Genomic DNA, 19,415 nt, shown 5'->3' with positions numbered 1-19,415 from the left:
GCTGCAGCAACGTTCATGTCAGCATCAATACCTTTGGAAAAGTGGGGCAGCAGAAAGCACTGCCAGCATCTCATGGCAAAACATGTCACACCAATATCCTTGTTAAATAGGATTAACATCAGGAACTAAAAATAACATCTAGGTTTGGGCGGGGGGAAACCCACAACACCACTGATTTCACCTTAAGAGTCTTCGTACGTTGGCAATGCTGAAACAGTTATCATTATAAGAGTTCTTTTTAAATAATTTCAAACTGTCCAGATCTTTTACCATGCACATTCTTCAGGCTTGAAGGCAAAAAACCCTCTGTTCCTCCCAAGACATGTATATAACATTCAACACAAACATTAATATAGGCTTATTCTCAGCTCGTATACGGTGTTTTGGAGCAGTCATGCACACGCATGTTAATGAACGAGGTGTATTCTTTGTCCTCTACTATGAGGTCATTTTAAAACAGCCAATAAGACAATTTGAGCTTTATGACTTCTGCCATCTGATATTTCATATTTAAGCAAATTACTTCAGCTACGCTATATCATTAAACACAAACAATTAGGAACAACTCACTGAAGAAAACAACCTATCTGCACAGCCAATACACTCACTCAGCTGCAACTGTTTTCATTTCTCTGGTAATACAACATACTATTCACATCCATCCTATGATCCAATGTGCACGATGGGCTTGGATGACAGTTAAGGTCTGTAGTTTCAGGTTATGGTTTTTACTTTGTGGGCTGGAGCAGATTAGCTTTCACGTTTATAAGCAGGCGAAGCAGCAGAAGGCGTAATACAATCAACAGAGACTTCCTTGGGAACAAAACCAGAAACATATTTACACCTTTTTCCTTAGCTATCTTATAAATTCTTAGAATTTATTTGTAGAGTCCTTCAGCACCTATAGCTTTGAAGTATCAGTGGCAGACAAGGCCAGCACCAGAAATCAGCAAATTTAACTTCCCAGTGCCAGCTACAGCACTCATGCAACAGCTCACGGAGCGCTGTCCTGCTCCTGTCTGACGCACCCGTAACACCGGTGATCACTAACAAGTTACCTTTATGGTTTCCTTCAGCGTATCATTTCTGAAGTCTGAAAAGCAATTGTTCTGAACAGTTAACCAAGTGTTCTGCAGTGCGTTTCACATCTACTCGGTGTACGTCACTGAACCAGAAGGCAGGGTGAGCCCTGTCAGACTGCCCTTGCACCTGCTCAGCACAACAGCACAAACTCACTGGCCTGAGAAAACAATAGAACAAAGGACAAGCCTGAGGACCTCACCGTCATCACACGAGATGCGTACAAAGTCAGCAGGTGAGCACACCTTAACACTTGGATAGTTTTCCAGCTTTACACCATACTTTCTGTAGACAACGGGGTGGCTTTTAAAGTTTTTTGAGGTTCTTCTTTAAGCAAAAGCTAGACAATTGGCATGGTGAAAACAACAGGTTCTGATTCAGCCAGGCTTTTCACTGTTGTTTTACCTTTTTCATCAACTACCAGTCACTAACAACAGTGATTTTCACCAAGGTGGTCATCTTCAGGTACTCTAAGGCTAAAAGTCAACTGCAAGACTATAGTTCGAGAAAAGGCATGTATTTGGCTGCAGTACCGCAAGACTACAAACATCAAGCGGGATGACCTCTGCCATCCATGCAAAACCAAGCACAGTCACAACCCCACTGGCAAAGTCAAATGATGATGCAACCCTGAAGTTCTCTACTACTTCAGGGGTTTTTTAATGAATGAAAAAACACTTCAGGGTGTAATTAAAAAAACAAACAAGTGTGTGGGGGGGGGGAAACCCCACCAGCGGCTCAGAAAGGAATCATCATTCCTTTAAAATTCAGACCTTGTGCCAGGGAAATGGTGGAGGCCAACACACGACTGAAACGAAGCAAGCACAAGGAAACTCATGGTTTTGCCACCCAGACTTTTGAAACTGCTAGAAAAAACATGAAAAAAGGACAAGTAGATTTGTTGTTTCGTTTAAACAAAGAATTAACTGAGGTGCCTAGAATAAGGCTTATGCTATATGCTAAGATTATAACTTAACAGTTGGCATTGTAATTTTAGAGCCATACCATACATTTGTCTTCCTGCATTAACGCTGACATGATCCTGAACAAATAGTATTCAGCTTATTGCATCTGAGGAGCTATGCCCTCATTTATGAAGTCAAAGTGAAATTCTGCTGCCGTTAATAGGATACTTACTGAATGCATTACGAAAGTTCTCCTCTCTCACGCTTTTGTAACCACTTCAAGGGCAAACTCTCCTTCTCAAGCACACCTGTAAAGAAGTGAGCTATTCCCTATTTTCCCTCACCTACAATGCTAATTAGAAAAAAGAATCATGACAGCTTTTGAACTGCTCTATAAAAGTAGTTGATTTTCCTTCCTATTACTAATTTTTTTCAGTTTTTTGTACCTTAGAGGTCTATACCTAAACTGCTCTCATACTGAAAAAGATGGTTCCTCTGCGGGAAGTGGTGCGGAGGAGAGATTGACACAAAATGCAAAAGGAATAATCAAAGGAGTAGCACAGCCCGTGGAAGCTGAGGTTTTCAAATCTTTTAAGAGAACTGACTCAGCTCACAATCCACACAGGAAAATAGCATCTGCAGTCCCTAAAGAATTTCATTTGAAAGCAAAGAGGAAACAAGGGCTAGTAAATGCTATTGTTACAGAAATAGCAGCTATATACACCCAGCTATTGCTATTACACAACAGAAGTACTCTGCATTTAATATAATCTGTGGTGCATTGCCAAGTTCTGGACTGGCAATAAAGATGGGACATTAAAATGGATTTTTTTACCAGCTCCAAGGCAAGGACAAGGAATGGGATTTGTAATGAGCATTGAGAAAGGAATTTTTTTTCTTTAAAAGTTAAAAAGAAAGTTAAAGTACCACACTGCAAGCTATGCCAAACTATGTCATATATTATCAGTGAAAATACGTTCTTTACATCAGAGGCGATTATCAATTTTTCAAGATGTTTGGGGAGGCCTTCTTTGTACTTAACACCTTTCAGGACCTGCAACTACAAGCATATTTTCTAGAACACCTAGATAGATGTGGGAAAAAATTACTGGAAACAGGGTAGAAATAATTTCTAGAGACACTTAGAAGGCAAGTCAGAAACTATGAAAGCAGCACATTAAAAGAAAGCAGTATTGAGGAAATGCAGTTATGTTTGTCCTGGAAGCACATTGACTTGACTGCCAAGAATAGATCTTTGGCTTTATTTTCTGCTCACCTCACCTTTATAAATAACAGGCGTGTCAAACACCATCAACCTTTGACTTCATGGAAAAATGATGGAAACCGTAAATGTGATCAGTTTAGGTTTGAAGGGTAAGTAGCAATTGCAAAAGGGGACAGGAGGCAGGAAATCATTGCTGCACCTGGCACTGTTCTTATCACCAGTCTGTTCATATCAGTTATCATCAGAAGAAAAATGACCAATCATTCAGTCATGCTAATTCCACTTGCAAGGCTACTGAACTTAGATTCGCATATTGAAAGCCACTACCCCGTTTTATCCAAACCCTTTTTTCTCTTTCAACAAACAACATAATCATCTTTCATGAAAAAGTGACAATGCAATATTGAATAAAAGACCATTTTAAAGTTTCAGTTATTGTGAGGAATAGCATTGTCATCATCTGTCCAATCCATGGATGATCCTTATACAGATTTTAGTAGTAAAGTTTTCCAGTTCCCATGGCTCAGCCGGAAACAGCATTGCTGCTAGCAGTGACAGCAAAAAGGTTGGGAATGGCTAGTAGAGATGCAGGTCATTGCTTTATCTTTCAATTTTAAGGTGGCATTGTAAAGGGAGCATTTTTTGCACCCCTGTACACATCAGCAAAGACAACGGATTAAGAGCTGTGCTCTTACATTTCCTCTAGCAGCGGCAATCACAAAAGAATAAACCCACTGCACGTCAACTGTTTGCTTTCATATAGCACACTGGCAAAATAAGGCAAAAATCCCCCTTCACTCTCTCCGATACAGTGCAAAGACAAAGCTTAATTTCATCAAGGGCAAACCAGCTACATCGATTGGATTATTCATTTGGTATAATGGACTTTGCTTTCTTCCTGCAGCTTTCTCAAAACAAGAGCAAAATGAAGATAAATCAGCTCTCACTCAAGGCTGACACACTATGTATATTTATGGATTTCTAAGCCCTGCAATACAATAGAAGCAAGGTATTCATTACGTGATTTATTTTTTTCTTTTTCCTCTGCAGTACTGTTACTCTTACATAGGCTCCACAGAAAACAGGCGTGCTCTGCAAAGGAAAGGCTGCAACATTGCTCAGCCGCAGCTCCACACTTCTTTCCTCCCTTCAAGTCTTTCTTTGCCGTGACTGATAAAATGTGAGCTTTTCCCTTCCCAGCACAGAAGCCACTTTGATAGACGCACATGAAAGCGCACACAACAGAATGCCTTTTTGATCTTCCAAGCAAAGGCCTCGCTGTCCTTTTCTGAGGGAGCACCACTAACGTAATCCTACTTCGCATTTTCAACAATTGATGTAACTGCCAGAGTTTATGAAATCTAAAAATTACTTTCCCTATCATTATGTACACTGTTGCTATTATGTTAAAGAACTGGCCTCATCTTTTTTCACACAATAAATGAGCTAGTTATGCCAACAAACTCAAACCACTCTTTCTAAGAATGGGATCACACATTTATCAGCTGCACCGTATAATGGCGACACTTTCCGTCACTTATTATTTTGCAAAAAGGGAATGACATACTGTATTGCATCCTTGTATTTCGATCAAGGAGAAACCTGTGGCACAATACGTTACAGTGAACGTTAACCTATGATAACCTCTTTGGAAAGGGAAGGACTTACTTAAAGTTGCTGGGCCAGCCTTTCTTTTGACTTAACAACACATTGTAGTTGTAATTGAGTTAATTACAATGAACAAACATTAGACCTGTGCAAAACAGGTGCAAAATCTCACACCTTTATTATTCTTTCATCTAAATCAGAGGTGCAACAGCAGAATCTATGTCTGCAGCCAGTAAACATGGTACTCATCTATTTAATGTACTGTCTTAAAGGGAAGGGGAATTCAGTTTGCATGGAAATAGCCTCCCTTCTAAAAGTGTTGCAACTGCTAAAGTAAGATAATCATTGAAAAGAAGATGTCCTCCTGGGTAACCACATAAATAAATCAGCACTGGCCTCAGAAAAACTCTGATGCTATCTAACACAACAGGCAGAAGATACTTGCTTTCTTCCTTTCCTAGCCTTACTTTGAAGCAATGCTGGCTACACATAGAGAAGCTCTTTGCAAACCATCCAGGATTCTCAAAGGAGCAGGTGATCCAGCTTATATTTATTTAAAACCTTCATGGGGAAAATGCATCATGCAATATTTCTCTTGTTTTCTACAAGTAAATTAACAAAGCCAAAGTAAATCAGCAAGTGGCACGACATGCCAAAACCCAGAAACAAAACGAGCAATGAAATTGTACTTATCACTTAGAAAAATCTAAGCCATTCATTTGAGATGCTTATGTTTGGGTAACCTTTGGAAGAATGTTTGCTGTTCCATTACACAAACAATGGAAATATTAGATAAGAAAAATAACTGCAGTTGCCAAGAATGCTCCATGCACTCTTCTCAAATCATTAAACATGCAGGTATTATTTTATGGCTATATATCATACCATGTACAGCAGGAATGTCAAAGGTATAGAACCATTTTGTCTGACCCTTGAGCCTGCGTAGGTCCCGGCAGCGTGACGCAGAAATCCCTGAGCCAGTCCATCTGCATGGCACTGTGCTGATACACCCATCGAAACACAGAAATTTAAGAGCCAACTTCAACCTCGCTAAAGCCAAGTATTACAACTTTAACAGGCATGTTATATAGGACTTTGAGACAGCACTGTATGCCAAAGCAAATCTCCTTGCCTCACATGAGTTATTAACACACAACCATCTTGCCTAGATTTTTTCCATCTGTTCACAATCTTGAAAGACCAACTATGACAATGGTGTTTAATGTGAACTTGGGTCTGACCCAGCATTTCCCCACAGCACAGAGCTGCAAAGAGCCAGATAAACAGTAATTGCTTCAGCTCATTTCTCTGCACTGGGCGAGCAGGGGCAGGAGAAGCCCCGAGTGCCGACGGTGGCCCAGGGCTCACCGCCATCCTTTCCCGTGCGTCCCACTCCGCCGGCGGAGGCATGCCCCCAGAGGCAAAGGCAGTACAAATCCAGCTGTGGCACCTGCCAGGGGTCCAGCCACTGCAACAGGCATTTCAAAAAGAAGGAGCATCAGGAACCCACCTCCCTTCCCACCTGACCAGCCTGCCAGCGGTGGGGTCAGTCACTGCGCGGAGCGCAGCTCCCCAGGAACAGGCAGTGCTGTGGGGCGAGCGGGGCCCGGAGCAGGTCAGCAGGGGAAACAAACCTGCACAGAAACACGTCAGGTTATCACATCTTCTTACCAGCTCAACCACACCAGGCTGCGTGAATCACCACGTGAAATACCAGCTGGAAGTCTGATGGTGGGGTTTTTCCCATTCAAGGTAGGAAGAATGTGTTGAAAATGCAACCCTTAGCGGCCTTCACCATGACAATACTGAAGGCTTTTTCCATGGGGAAGGCTGTTTTCATTGCTTAAACAAACCCTTCCATATGGAGAAAACATGTACAAGGACGGACTAGATGTGTATTTGGGAGTTTGGCTCCTGGCCTGGGTGTGCTGACAAATGGGCCTGAACTACAAGTCATGTTTTGACACCACGAATAAGGCCGAGGAATCGGACAGCATGGCAATCTGGAGAGAGGATGAGTGGCTTTCCTCTTACAGTGCTTTTACGATGCTGCTTTGGAGATTTCCGAAGTACTTCAACTCAGCCTCACAACAAAATACTTAAAATCTACTTCAGGAGAGCTGGCAACACAAAAGCTTTTAAAAGAAACCTTTTAAAAAGCTTTTAAAAGAAATCATTTAATGAGTAAAGTAATATTCATCCTAACCTTGAATTTAAAAAAAAAATAATTAGAAAATCTTGGACTTATACATGTAAAATTGGATAGTTTATGCATGATTAAGTGTGTTCTTTTAGCAACAGCTAAAATGATGCTATTATAAATTCTTTTATTGCATCATCTATTTTTGACAGCGTGGTTTTATAGATTTCATTCTCTGGCAATCCATTATTTTCTATTTCTATTTTAAACTTATATTTGTCTGAATCAAATATCTTTCATTCTTTTCTCAATTTGTTTCTAAAATCTTGACATATCTGTATCTAATTTCACATACAACAACGTAGTGGTACACCTAACAGAAATCCGTATGTACTAGCAAGATTGGCTTCAAAACAGATATTACATTATTAAAGATGTACTTTTACAGAGGCAAGCTTGAGGAATCAAAACTAGTGAGTACTGCAAGCAACTGGTTAATTTTTCTTCTATTCAGTCTTCATCTTTCACCTCATAGTTAAAATTGAGAAAGGATTTTTAGATTTTAATAATGGAAAATAAATACACCTACACTGCTGGCTTAATTGATACTCACTCCGTATCTCCTGTATAACAAACATGCTTTCGAAAAGAGAGTAACTTATGATGATTAAAATGTCAACCTCTACACTAGAAATATTATCATTTAACTGCTAACGGATACTTTCTCTCGCCATGAAGCCTTTTTATAGTATCCTAAGAGAACTACAGCTAAAAAGCCCCAAAACTTGCATTAGTCATATTAAAAGTAGGTTCCACTGTTCATGTAATAATATCACATCTGAAATATTCTTGCACTCCACCAGACCATTTCTAGAAACTTAGCCTATCGGGCATCCCCTAAACGCCAACAGAAAAATTTCTCCTACAGTGCTGTAACATTATCTCCAATGTGTAACATCTTTTGGAGCTGCTGTTTCAGGCCTGATCGCACAGATATCGCCGTGGGGAAAGGTTTTTCTATATGTAAGAATAAAAGAAGCATCATTATACACAGCTACGCTTTTCATGCACATTGGATATTACTGTATCTAAGTATTTTAAGCAAGAGATCATGGAAGCTAATTCACTAACATATTTTTATAAGGAATAAACATTTCTGTAACGTGAAGGGAATGTAGATGAAAAACTTGCTATAAATCGGTCCATAATACATAAAATTGTGGGTAAAATACAATTTGGTATTGAAAGGAGTGGGTTCCAGTCTCATTTGGTATTCATCCAACTAACTCATCACATTTTACCAGCTGTCCTTTATAAGGTATCGCTAATGCTCGAGTGGGCCTCAGAGACTCGGATTGCATGGAAAATTATACAACTGTCATCACGGCTCTGCCCAGTGGGGAATTTTGCATTGTTTTGCAAAATGACAGAGAGCTAGAGCTTGCTTAGTTTCTGTATTACTAGAATAATGAAAGTGAAACTAATCTGAATAAAAATATTTTTAAAGAAATTTCAAGGAGACACATACTTGTATTTTTTCATATAAAGTATTTCCATAGATTTTGGGAAGGTTCTTTTTATGAGCACTTAAATAGTAGCTTTTCATTATAATATAATCACTTTAGTGCAGGAAATCCCTTCGGCATAACTGAGAGCTGGGATCCACACTGCATCTATAGCTAGAAAAGCGATCAAAGAAAATTTAAAGAACGGACTGAAGCCTTGTAATCCATGATAAAATTATGAATTCATTCAGCATGCAAATATTATTCTACTCAACATTCAGCAGACTTGTAAAGCTCCACACTGAATTAATACATGAGTTCAGAAAGCACTGGTAAGCGTATCTTCACAACAGCATAAATAACATTTGAGTTATGCATAAAATGTCTTACCTTGAGAAGTTCAAGGCCTTTAAAACAGCTTCAAAAAGGCACTTTTAGTGTAAGTGATTGATTCTACCAGTCCATAGGTGGTATATCAAATATTAACATGGGAAGGAAATGAATTGCTGAGCTAATTGCTACTTCTTATTTTCTAAATATTGGGTAAGCCAGTGAGTTCAGAGTAGACCACACTTTAACAAATTATAATGTTCCTGCCTGTTACACTAACTACTTAAGCCATACCCCACAAAATGACAAAGACTTTATGAAAATAAATTCTGAAAGAGCTTACAAGCCTGGGAAGAACCAAATTCTACAGTCAAGACCTTTTTGCCATTTCATTCGTATTCACTGGAAGCTCTTGCTGCGCTAGAGTACATCTGGTTTATTGAAAGTAGTGCCCTGCAGTAATGGTTATTCTGTTGTTCCTCATAGAACTGTTTAAAATGTGCAGCACTACAAACTGTAAAAAATAATGGAAGTTCAGTAACCAAGCTTCACCAAAAAACATGCAGGTTGGACAAGTGATTCTGGCATAATGGCACGTTATGGGATTTCACAAAGATTTTCCATGGGGGATCCATAGTTCGTTGCAAATAACAAAAGATAAAACTCTATGGGAGCCTTTACTATGTATGTCAATAATTTATTTGTAAACCATGTCTACTTGACATTAAAATTCCATTTCCATAGTAGAAACTATCATTTCTTTCCTCTAAGAATAGTCATATCTGCAAGAATATCCTCTTCACTGTATTTTAACTCTATTTACTGTGCTTGGGTAGAAGAAAAGCAATGGCTAAGGGCTTATATCTAACCATATGCTTACATTTGACATAAACCTTTGAAGTTTTTCTAGTGAATTCTTATGGATAATTTCTCTCAAATGAAAATTTCCGAGTTTGACATGACATATTTCAGAGAGATTCCCTCTTAAAATTACTTTTCCAAGCAAAACAATTAAAAATTAGATGAAGACTTAGTGTGACTGGGAATTCCTATTATGTGATCTAATTTAAAATTAAAAGCCAGCAGTCTCTTCATGATTCCAAGGCTATGCTGATTGCCATTTGAAGCTGGAAATGTTTTTCCCTAATGCACAAGTGATGAAGCGCACGTAAGGCTTAGAGGAAAGTTACCTTATCGTCAGTATCAGATATAGATTACTGCTGGAGTCAGCATGCCACGCTAGTTGGATCCATACGCTCTGTTCCGATATGAGGAATTAAGTTTCCCTGATGTCACAAATTGAACAGATAATAAAATTAACAACTCCTTTGAAGTTCACGTTGACCAGATAACCGCCCGAATGAGTTGGCATAACTTTACTGAAGTCACTGAAGTGATCTTGGCTCACCCAGACTGAGACTTCAGCTTTGACATTCTATAAACTGCTGAGGGACATTTAAGATGCTGAATCTGTAGCGGGATATTTACGAGTTAGTGTTTATTCTGTCATGTAAATACAGAGGTCCTGCACTTCTGGTCTGGAATTCCCCAGATGTGTCAGGGATATGTCAGACTTGCTGCATTTTCTCTGAAGAGTTGATTCTGTCATGTGCAATAGCTATTAGGCCACTCGCAAAGGCTGATGGACATCTGGAAGTCCCAGGCAAGTGGCAAAGGTCTCATTTTTCTAAGTCAGCACTCCTACTGGGAGCAATCTCCAGGTAGGAAAAGAGCTCCTGTCGGAAGGATCAGATATTGGGGTAAGACTAGAAAATGGGAGAGATCTGTTATAAAAATGTTCCATTTGTCACCAGTTATTGTAGAATAGCAGATGGCACACATGAATGCTGAAGCACTATTGAGGTTGGCTGCTCATTTTAATACAGAATTAGCTTAAAAATCCTTTCCTGAAAAGGTGCTGTTCATAGCTTTATAGCTTTATAGTTTATAATGCTTAAACAATACTGAGACTGTATAAGATCAAGTGCAGGACCACGAATTTACTTGAAGACCAGGCATTGACAGCTGCTCCTCTGGGACTCTTCATCTAGTGTAATTTATATCATCACACAACGTGACGCTACAACTGACATGTTTATGATTATACCAGTAATTCAAGACTAGAAATATTATAGACTCCAAGACTGTATAATTTCCAAGAGTGTTAATATTCCTTGGAGATGAAAATGGAATTCTTCGAATTAAATAGAATGTTACTTGCACTAAAAGAGAAAGAATTGGTGAACAGGAAAATTGAATGAGGAGAGGGAAACATCCCACCATTGTCAGTGTTTTATGGGAAAATATTTGGCATGAGTGTTGAAAACTAGACTAATGACTGATGATCGGGTAGAGAACTCCAAAAACACTCAGAAGAACAGATATTGAAAGGTTATGATCGGCACTGTTAAACATAAGAAAGTAAGTAGTTTAATTATGCACACAAAAAAAGTCTAACTAATAAAAACATTGATACAGTCACCTATTGGTAACTTATCCAAAACTATCTCTGGTAATACAGTAGGTCCATATTAGTAACTACAATGTTTGTATATTACATATTGATCTACAAAGCAATGTAATATGTATCTCAAAAGGTCATTTCATACTCTCCAGATGTCTAAATACTGAAGCAACTAGTCTTCACCTTCTTACCCCATGAGCATATATGATAAAGCCTCTTTATAATGCCATAAAAGAGGTGCTGATTTTTTGGTCTGCCTTTTAAGGAAGAATTAATGCATTTAGCTACTTGAATAAACAGCTCTCCTTTTATTCTCATGCTAGCTTTAGCTATAGCTAGCCTGGTTTTTATCTTCTTTCTCTGAAGACTCTTGTTTTATTATTGTTGGGAATAATGGCAACACCATGAGAATTGTGCTCAAGGTCTGAAACAAAACCTCTTTCTTTCATTATCCGGAGAGCGAGAGCGCTTACACAAAGTCCCCTGATTCAGCTGAAGGGCAATATGCTTACCTTCTGTTGGTGATGTCTTCAGACGTCTGCAGAGCCCCTCTGTTTCCCCATATGTCTCTTTAATTTTTACTACTGCTTCTGTTCCTCGAAGTTCCATGAGGGAGCGCAGTTCCTGCAGTGTGCACCCAAATTCTCCTGCATGGTTGGCCTCATTTCTTTGGTTCTTGGAATAAAAATCACTATTTGTCATGTCACCCATTGTTGCTGATTATATTGCTCCACTCGTTATAGTTGATACAATCTTAAAACTGTTTAAAAATTGAAGGAAAGGAATTTTGAATTCCAATCTAAGAAATTAAAAAGAATCCAGCGTGTGTCCGGTGAGTGACGTGGAGGATGCCTCTGGCGTGCAAGGTGTCCCTGACTCACTAGTGGTCCGCAGAACAGCTGCTTTCAAGGCTGCAGACCAGCTCCGCTCCATTCACCATTTCCCATTATGCTGCATCCAAGCTGTAGAATCTACATGGTCATTTCTTCCTCTGGACCTTTGGGAACAAAGAGAAAGGACTAATTACAAGATGAGCGATAACGCTTTACAAAGGTGATCACAAATCTATTCTCTCTGTCATTGCAGGTGGACTTGTTATTTAAGAAAAGTTATGCAGAAACACTGTGGAGGTGTCCTGTCAAATGCTGCAGGTAGTCAGAGCTAGCATCGACAACAAGGATAACACTAGCTCTGTCTTAGATAAAGCTCTCTACAGCTGCAGCACCAATAGCAGTGTTGCTTACTTTAATCAAGTCCCAAGAGCACCCGCTAAATGAGATGGCTTATGAATATTAATAAGTAAGCGATTAGTCCAGCATGCTAGATGCACCTCCAGTATATGCTCTGGATCATACAGCCACATCAATCTTTCATCTGACAAGAACAAAGACTCTCTCATAAAGCCTAGAAGGTAACAAAAATCAGTTGAACATTAGATTTCATAACGGGTTAAAGGAAAACTGTTTTTCAGTGCAAGGACTGGTGGAAAAACCAGAGCCACCATTACAAATTCAGAATACATTTAAATACATTACATCTTGCAGCCTTGCCTTCTGTGAAAGTAAGCAGACCCCAAAAAGAGATGAAACACAGGAGTGGCTTGGTTTGAACAGCCGGAGCCGCCTCACCCAAGGCAGCTGCTGGGCTGCCTTCCCTCAGCAGTGCCCGGGAGCCCAGCTCCGGGAGCCCAGCTCCACCTTGGCTGCGGCAAACGGGCAAGCACGGAGCCAGTACACGCAGACACACACAGATACGCGTGTACGCGGAGGGTGTGTGTGTGCCTTTTTCCTTTTTTTGTCTTTTTTCCTTTTTTTTTTTTTTCCCTCATGTGCAGTGTTGAACAAGTCACATTTGGACTATCTGGGAGAGAGTTGATTACTTGCTAAAACCAGCCTTAAAAACCTGTTTCCCCTTCCCATATTCTAATGAAGTTGGTTTAAATACTGCTGAAACCAGCTATTATATTTGGCACAGAGAGTTTTAACAGAGATTAAAGTTTTCTTTCTTGCCTCAAGAGGGTTAGTGCGCATGCATGGTCTAATCTATAGGTCTCATAATAAAAAAGATCTTTAAAAGAGCACACCACCATCCTAATGACTGACAAACCCGTCATAGTCAAAGTGCGTCTTTCGAACTTTTTAGGTACAGTAATACACAGTGGAAATGAGTACACACATAAATATGATCGCAAAGTGCCTCAAGTCCCAAATTTGTATTTGTGCAACAATTTTAATGTGCCACCCACATACAGTTAATATAACATGTAGGCTTGGTATTTCCACTGATGCAACTGCATTGCCATTGCTCTGCATGCAAGAAGGATCAGGCCCACTGTATGCATTAATTCCTCTGCCCACAGTGACATTATCTGTTTTGGAGCAGTCAAATATACCTTGCAGAATTAGACAAATTGAGCCTTTACCAGCCCTCTCTTCTACAGACAAAAAACTTGACGTTCATTTGATTTTTGTGGAGGGGGAAAAAGAAAAAGAAAAAAAAGGGGGGGGGACACATACCAAAGCTTCACTACAATATTACAGAATGCAATTAAAATAGCAGTCAACTGCTCCATGTTTCTTCTACCCATCCTATTTAGACATCTATTCAAGTGCTAAGAACTTCTGCCAACCTTCATTTCATATATTGCTTTTCAAGTTCATGAGAAGAGAAAAATTTCAGCACTAAATGTAGCTTACAATGAGCAATAGAGAGAAACTGGAAGCAGTAATTAAAGAGGGTCTTTATTTGCCAAGGAATAGCTGAGGAGGAGTATTTTGCTCTGTCAACAACACTCAACCTTCCATGCTTGCACTCCGGACAGTGTTCACAGTATCCCTTCATTTCTAGATAATTCCCTATGCATAGCATGCAGAAAAGACCTTACTCACTATTGCTTTTATCTATTTTTAGAATACTGATCCATCATGTTTAAGTAGAAGTAACATCAGCCTGTAGCATTATTTTGGAATAAACTGCAGGATAGAAAAGTCACAGATGTCCAGTAAAACAGAGCATCCCAAAAGGCACTGAATCACCACAAGCTCCACTGATATGCCCCCTCCTTCCCTGAAATCAGCGTTTCAGGCTCTTCCTGGTTTCATCTGTAAGTTCCTGCTGACAGCCACATCAGAAAGGAGACTCTGATTTAATTACGAAAAAGAACACCCAAAAAGATGCTGTGAAAAAATGAGGCATCAATAATCCTAAATACCTAAAATAACAGCCTGCTATTTACTTCCATTGGGCAAAAAAGAATCTATTCCTAAGATAAGTACATGTCAAGATTTTGAACAGTGGGCATCTAAGCCAGCCATGATGTTAAAAAAAACCCACAACACCATTCACCTTACACAGAATTTATAGGGCTTTGCTAGCCCTGTGGGCTTTTTAACTATTCCTCTAATAAAATAAACATGGGGGGGGGGGGGGGGGGGGGGGGGGGGGGGGGGGGGGGGACGGACACAGATGACACGACACCAAAAAACCCAAAACAACCAAACCCAAAAAATTCTGTAACACCACAGACAATCAGTATTTTCTGAGGAGAAGCAGCTACCCATTTCATTAAAATCAGTGTCAAAGATGTTTTCTACATGATTTTTCTGTGGGATGTGTCCAGCACCCTCAATCAAAGCATCTCTTTTGACTCACTGTGCCATCACTACATATTAATATATTTGCTTCTATTCTTACAAAATTCATTGTCATTTGTCAGCCACAGCAAGACAGTGTTGTTGCTTTTTAGCATGAGTCATTTGCCTGCTTAATTTTTAATTTCACCTTCAATTAAATATTAATCAATAAACAACAAATATGAAGTTTACACTTCCTTCAGTGCTTTAAAAACAAATCACTTGGAGTTCGCATTCTTCATGATTCACCTAATGTTACACCACCAGGGAAAGCCCGTCTCACGTTTTTGAAAGGCAGATGGTAAAATACAGAAAGCACAAAGCATGACTAACATTATTCACAGATAATGCATCTCTCTAATCCCATGGAACAAGATATGCGGGCTTCATTTGATCCTTGAATCTCTTTTATGAAAAGTCCAGAAACCGTGCCAGGGCACACACCAGGTTAGCATGACTGACACAACCACCTCACCCTTCCCGAGTGGTTAATATTCCTTTAACAAAAGCGAAGAAACAGAAAACCTGAGACTGGCATATGGCACTATTCCCCCATCAGTGGGGCCACAGGCTTTGCATCTCCAAAACAGAGTTACTAGATGTGGGTGAAACTCGAAGTCTCCTCTGTGAGAAATCCAAGTATCCCACTAGGTTTGGGTGCAGGGGGGTTATTTGCTGGTTTCTGGGGGGAGGTGGTTAGGGAAGGGATTATTTTACAAGACACACTCAAAACACTGCTATTTTCCAGATGTAAATATAGGATAGGTGAGCTACCAAGAAATCCTGATTCTAAAAAACCAGATGACACCTGTATATTTTCAATCAAAATGACTGACTGACATTATTCAGGACCAGTATCACCCTCGCCAATCTGATTCAGACCTACCTCGGCCTACCATACCTTTTGCCTCATAGGAGCTGCAGGTCCAGACATGCTGAAGAAAACTAAGACCTTCTAAACTGAGACTGATCTCTTTCTAATATGGACATCTAAATGAGGTGAATGGAATTTCATACTCAGGATGCCTGCTTCCACTCGTTATAGTGCAAGTCTGCAGAACTAGTTCACAAAGGATACCCCGCAGCATTTGAATCCCACAGCCATGGCCTAAGCTACCTGGGGAATAACATCTCCAGTGGTCAAAGGCAACGAGACTGAACAAAACTACAGGTTTCAGCAGCAGGAGGTGTGTTGCACTGGGGGTGGGAAATAGCCAGGAGATCTCAAGGACTTCTCCTTTTCTTTTCAGAGGAGCCCTGAGTTCCCTCAGGGCCTCCAGGCCAAAATTTCTCAACTTCTTTAACCCAAGGTTCACTCAATCTCTTTCAGTCCAACAACAATCACCTACTGTGTGCTTCAGTGCTTTTAATTTATAATCAGATGCCTCCCAGGCACAAAGAGCCATCATCCTCAAATCCTGAGAGCACAGCTTTTGACACCATCCTAGCACACAGTCATTTTCTCCTCAGTTACGCGTATTTGGTCTCACCATTCCTGTGCCGACATATGGGGAAACCAGTCCTCCACAGACATGGTCAGCAGAAGAGAAATAAAAAACTCCAGTAACTGAAAAACTAATTTCACACACAATGTTACAGTATTCTTCCACACAAAAGCAGTAGCTTTTAGTGAAGGTTATTTCTTTGTATTTATTCTTAACAATGCTTCTGAAACAAGCTTTAGAATGAAGAAATTTGGGTAAAAAATTCTTAAAGTGCAGCTTGAAAACAGTATGCTGGGGACAAAAAGACAAAACAGCAGCCCACCTAGATTCACTTCAGGTAGCAAAAGACTTCACATACTAGAAAAACTGAGTAAAATACCATCCTTATTTTTCTCATTAAAAAGTCAGAATGTAAGTCTTCACCTTGGTCTGGGATTTTGTCTGTCAAAGATGTCATGGATTCATGTTGTACAAACACACTACAAACTTGGATTATTTGTTGGTTGGTGGGGTTTTTTCCAGAGTGGCTGTGTCTTGGGCAACAGGCGTCCATTCCTGTAGAGCCCAAGTCAAATATTTTTCATCTTCTACCTCCTTAAAGGAAATGCATGCCAATTAAAACAGAGGCAATTTGGATGAGCTAACTACTCATCCCAGGTCTGCTAGGAAAGCTATTATTTGATTTCCCTAATCAGGAAAAGTCTCATCTTGGAAGCCTGTAAATATTTTCACAGTGCCCTAGAGTGATTTCTAAGTAGATATGTATTCTGATATTTGATTTCACTTGGACTTCTATTGGCAGAAAAATTAGTAGCGAGGTAACAAACCAGGTTTCACCAGACCAGAATCACAAGACTTGCATTTCACAGTCCTTAAAGTTCTGGAAAAATAACAGATTCATGATGACTCCAAAAATACAGGATACATTCATAATTTGACTGTTTTCTCTAAACTGTCATCTAAGATCATACTAAGTCCAATCTCAAAATCAGATGATGAAAGAATTGCTTGCATTACAGGAGGAAGGATGAAAAGGTGATCACTTCTTAATGAGCTGGCAGAGGCACAGTCAGGGCAGAGAGATCAGCAAAGCCCAAGTTGTATCCACTCATCATGCAACTGGGAAGAAGGCATGAAGATCTGGTTCCCCCTGAATTAAACTAAGGCAATTAGCGGTTCCCACCCTTCTGTATATAGCATTACTGTCTCCCTTGGACTATCATTTGGCTGTAGATATTGCTAGCTGGTCCCTTGGGACCTACAGAGAACCCCCAAAGTAAGGGCAGAGGGAAGAAACTGCTGGAAGTGTCACACATCAGTAAGTAGTAGGTGTTTAACCAGATTCATCTATATTCATTGCATTAGAGATACCATTTCTTGATAAAATAGGATTGGAAGCAGATTTAAGGGAATTTTCCCTCGAATCCAAGCAAAATCATTCAAGAGGGTTTCTTGAGACTACAGTTCATCGGACTTTGATGTGTGGGTAGCAACAGGCTGACAACATATTGCAGAGGATGAAAAATACATGGCAGATCTTTGCAAGGTGAAAGCATTTGAGAAAGAAAACCATAACGTGCTCTGCAGAAGTCTTCAGATGCACGAAATAAATCAAGCATGGCCCAGTTGTACCACCTTTTACAGTTTCTTGTTCTTTTCATGTCAAAGCCAAAATGTCCATCCATTTGTGAATATAATCTTTGCGGACCAGAACGAGGAATGGATTGTTTATCCAAACAGCCAACGAAGCTAAGCAAATACGTCCAAAGATGCTCAGACTCACAACTGACTTCAAAGCTTAATTATCAGGAATGCACAAGGTGCAGAGGGAACTAAGGGAAAACACCATTTGAATAAAACCAGGTTGGCACCTTCACAAGTGTGAAATTTTTGTTGAATACCTGGAAGCCAAGAGTAGATAAAGAAGGAGAAACTGAACTTTGTAGCTGAGTGTTGTCTAAAAATATCCCTGACTTCATCACTACATTTCTTAATGAATTTCAAGTTGCATTAACTCGTATATAATTCATTCATGATGAGCACACAGGAATGAGACATCTGTACATTCCATCTACAAAATATTAGGATTTCTTCTACAATGCTTCATTCAGTTCCTAGACAGAAATATATTTCCGCCGATCCTATGATGACATAAAGACAATAAAATTAAGGTATTATTTTAAAAATATTACAAAATGAAAAAGTTGTTGGTTGGTGTGGTGTTGGGTTTTTTGTTAAAAAAAGGGAAAAAAAAAATCACAGGCAACTATCTACCATAATCCCTAAAGTAACAACTGTTTCAGTCCTTTCAGTACGAATCCACACCTCCCGTCAGCTTGGACTTCTTGTACCACTTTTGTTATCAGGTAGGAGAAATAAAAATGATTCCATGCCTCCTGTAAGATACTGTTGATTATTTGAAGGCCAAAAAGGCACTGTCACAAAATAAATCTTTATTAATGGGGCAAATTAATTTCCGTTGTACAATAAGCCAATTTACTTGGGACTTCTACCAAACAGAATAAAAGTCTCACAAATTTGCTGAACTTTTTTTCCCATGCCGTACCAGTATACTGATGGAAACTTAAAACAATTGTGAAATAACATTACCTCCAGTACCCTGTTACAGCGTACAGTTATTCAGTCTACAATTTGATACAAAGCCTGTGTTCCACCATTACTCATGTAAATGGTTACAGCAAAGCCAAATGAACTACTGACAGGAACAACGCTACTATTAAAGGGATCAATTCAGTCCCATTAAAGTCAATGAAATGACTCTACCAGTGACTTCTGGGGGATTGGATCAGGTCCTGCAGATGACATCCTCCCTCCTCTGACGCCAGAATTTCACTCTTTATGAATGTTGTTAGTAGACAGACTGCAATAAGAAACCAAATCATGTTTATTATTGCTCTTCACTGAGCAATTGTCCGAGTTAGGAAACACTCCTGGCTTTGTCATGCAGCACCACCAGCGCCTGCTGAGCCCAGGGGCTAACGGCGCCAGGGGCACGGCGCCCTGCGCAGCCCGACCTGCTGACTGAAAAGGGATCTCCTCTGCAAAGAGATTTTTCAAGGA

At 39.7% G+C, this 19,415-nt stretch overlaps 1 protein-coding gene across 7 annotated transcripts in view; it reads right to left on the bottom strand.

Moving 5' to 3' along the window:
- Window positions 1–19,415, bottom strand: part of ATP2B2 (ATPase plasma membrane Ca2+ transporting 2) — a 432,242-nt gene that overhangs the window by 173,240 nt on the left and 239,587 nt on the right. For all 7 annotated transcript variants that reach the window (XR_005103974.1, XR_005103975.1, XM_037385876.1 and 4 more), the window contains exon 4: window positions 11,770–12,254. Coding sequence is in view for 5 of the 7 variants with exons in the window: in XM_037385876.1 (XP_037241773.1) it covers window positions 11,770–11,968 (199 nt within the window). In the remaining 2 variants the exon portion in view is untranslated. The remainder of the gene's footprint in view (window positions 1–11,769; window positions 12,255–19,415) is intronic.

The sequence above is a fragment of the Falco rusticolus genome, chromosome 4 (genome assembly GCF_015220075.1).
Source record: "Falco rusticolus isolate bFalRus1 chromosome 4, bFalRus1.pri, whole genome shotgun sequence".
NCBI lineage: Eukaryota > Metazoa > Chordata > Aves > Falconiformes > Falconidae > Falco > Falco rusticolus.
The sequence above is the reverse complement of the archived record's forward strand: the minus strand, read 5'-3'. Positions and strand labels throughout refer to the sequence as shown.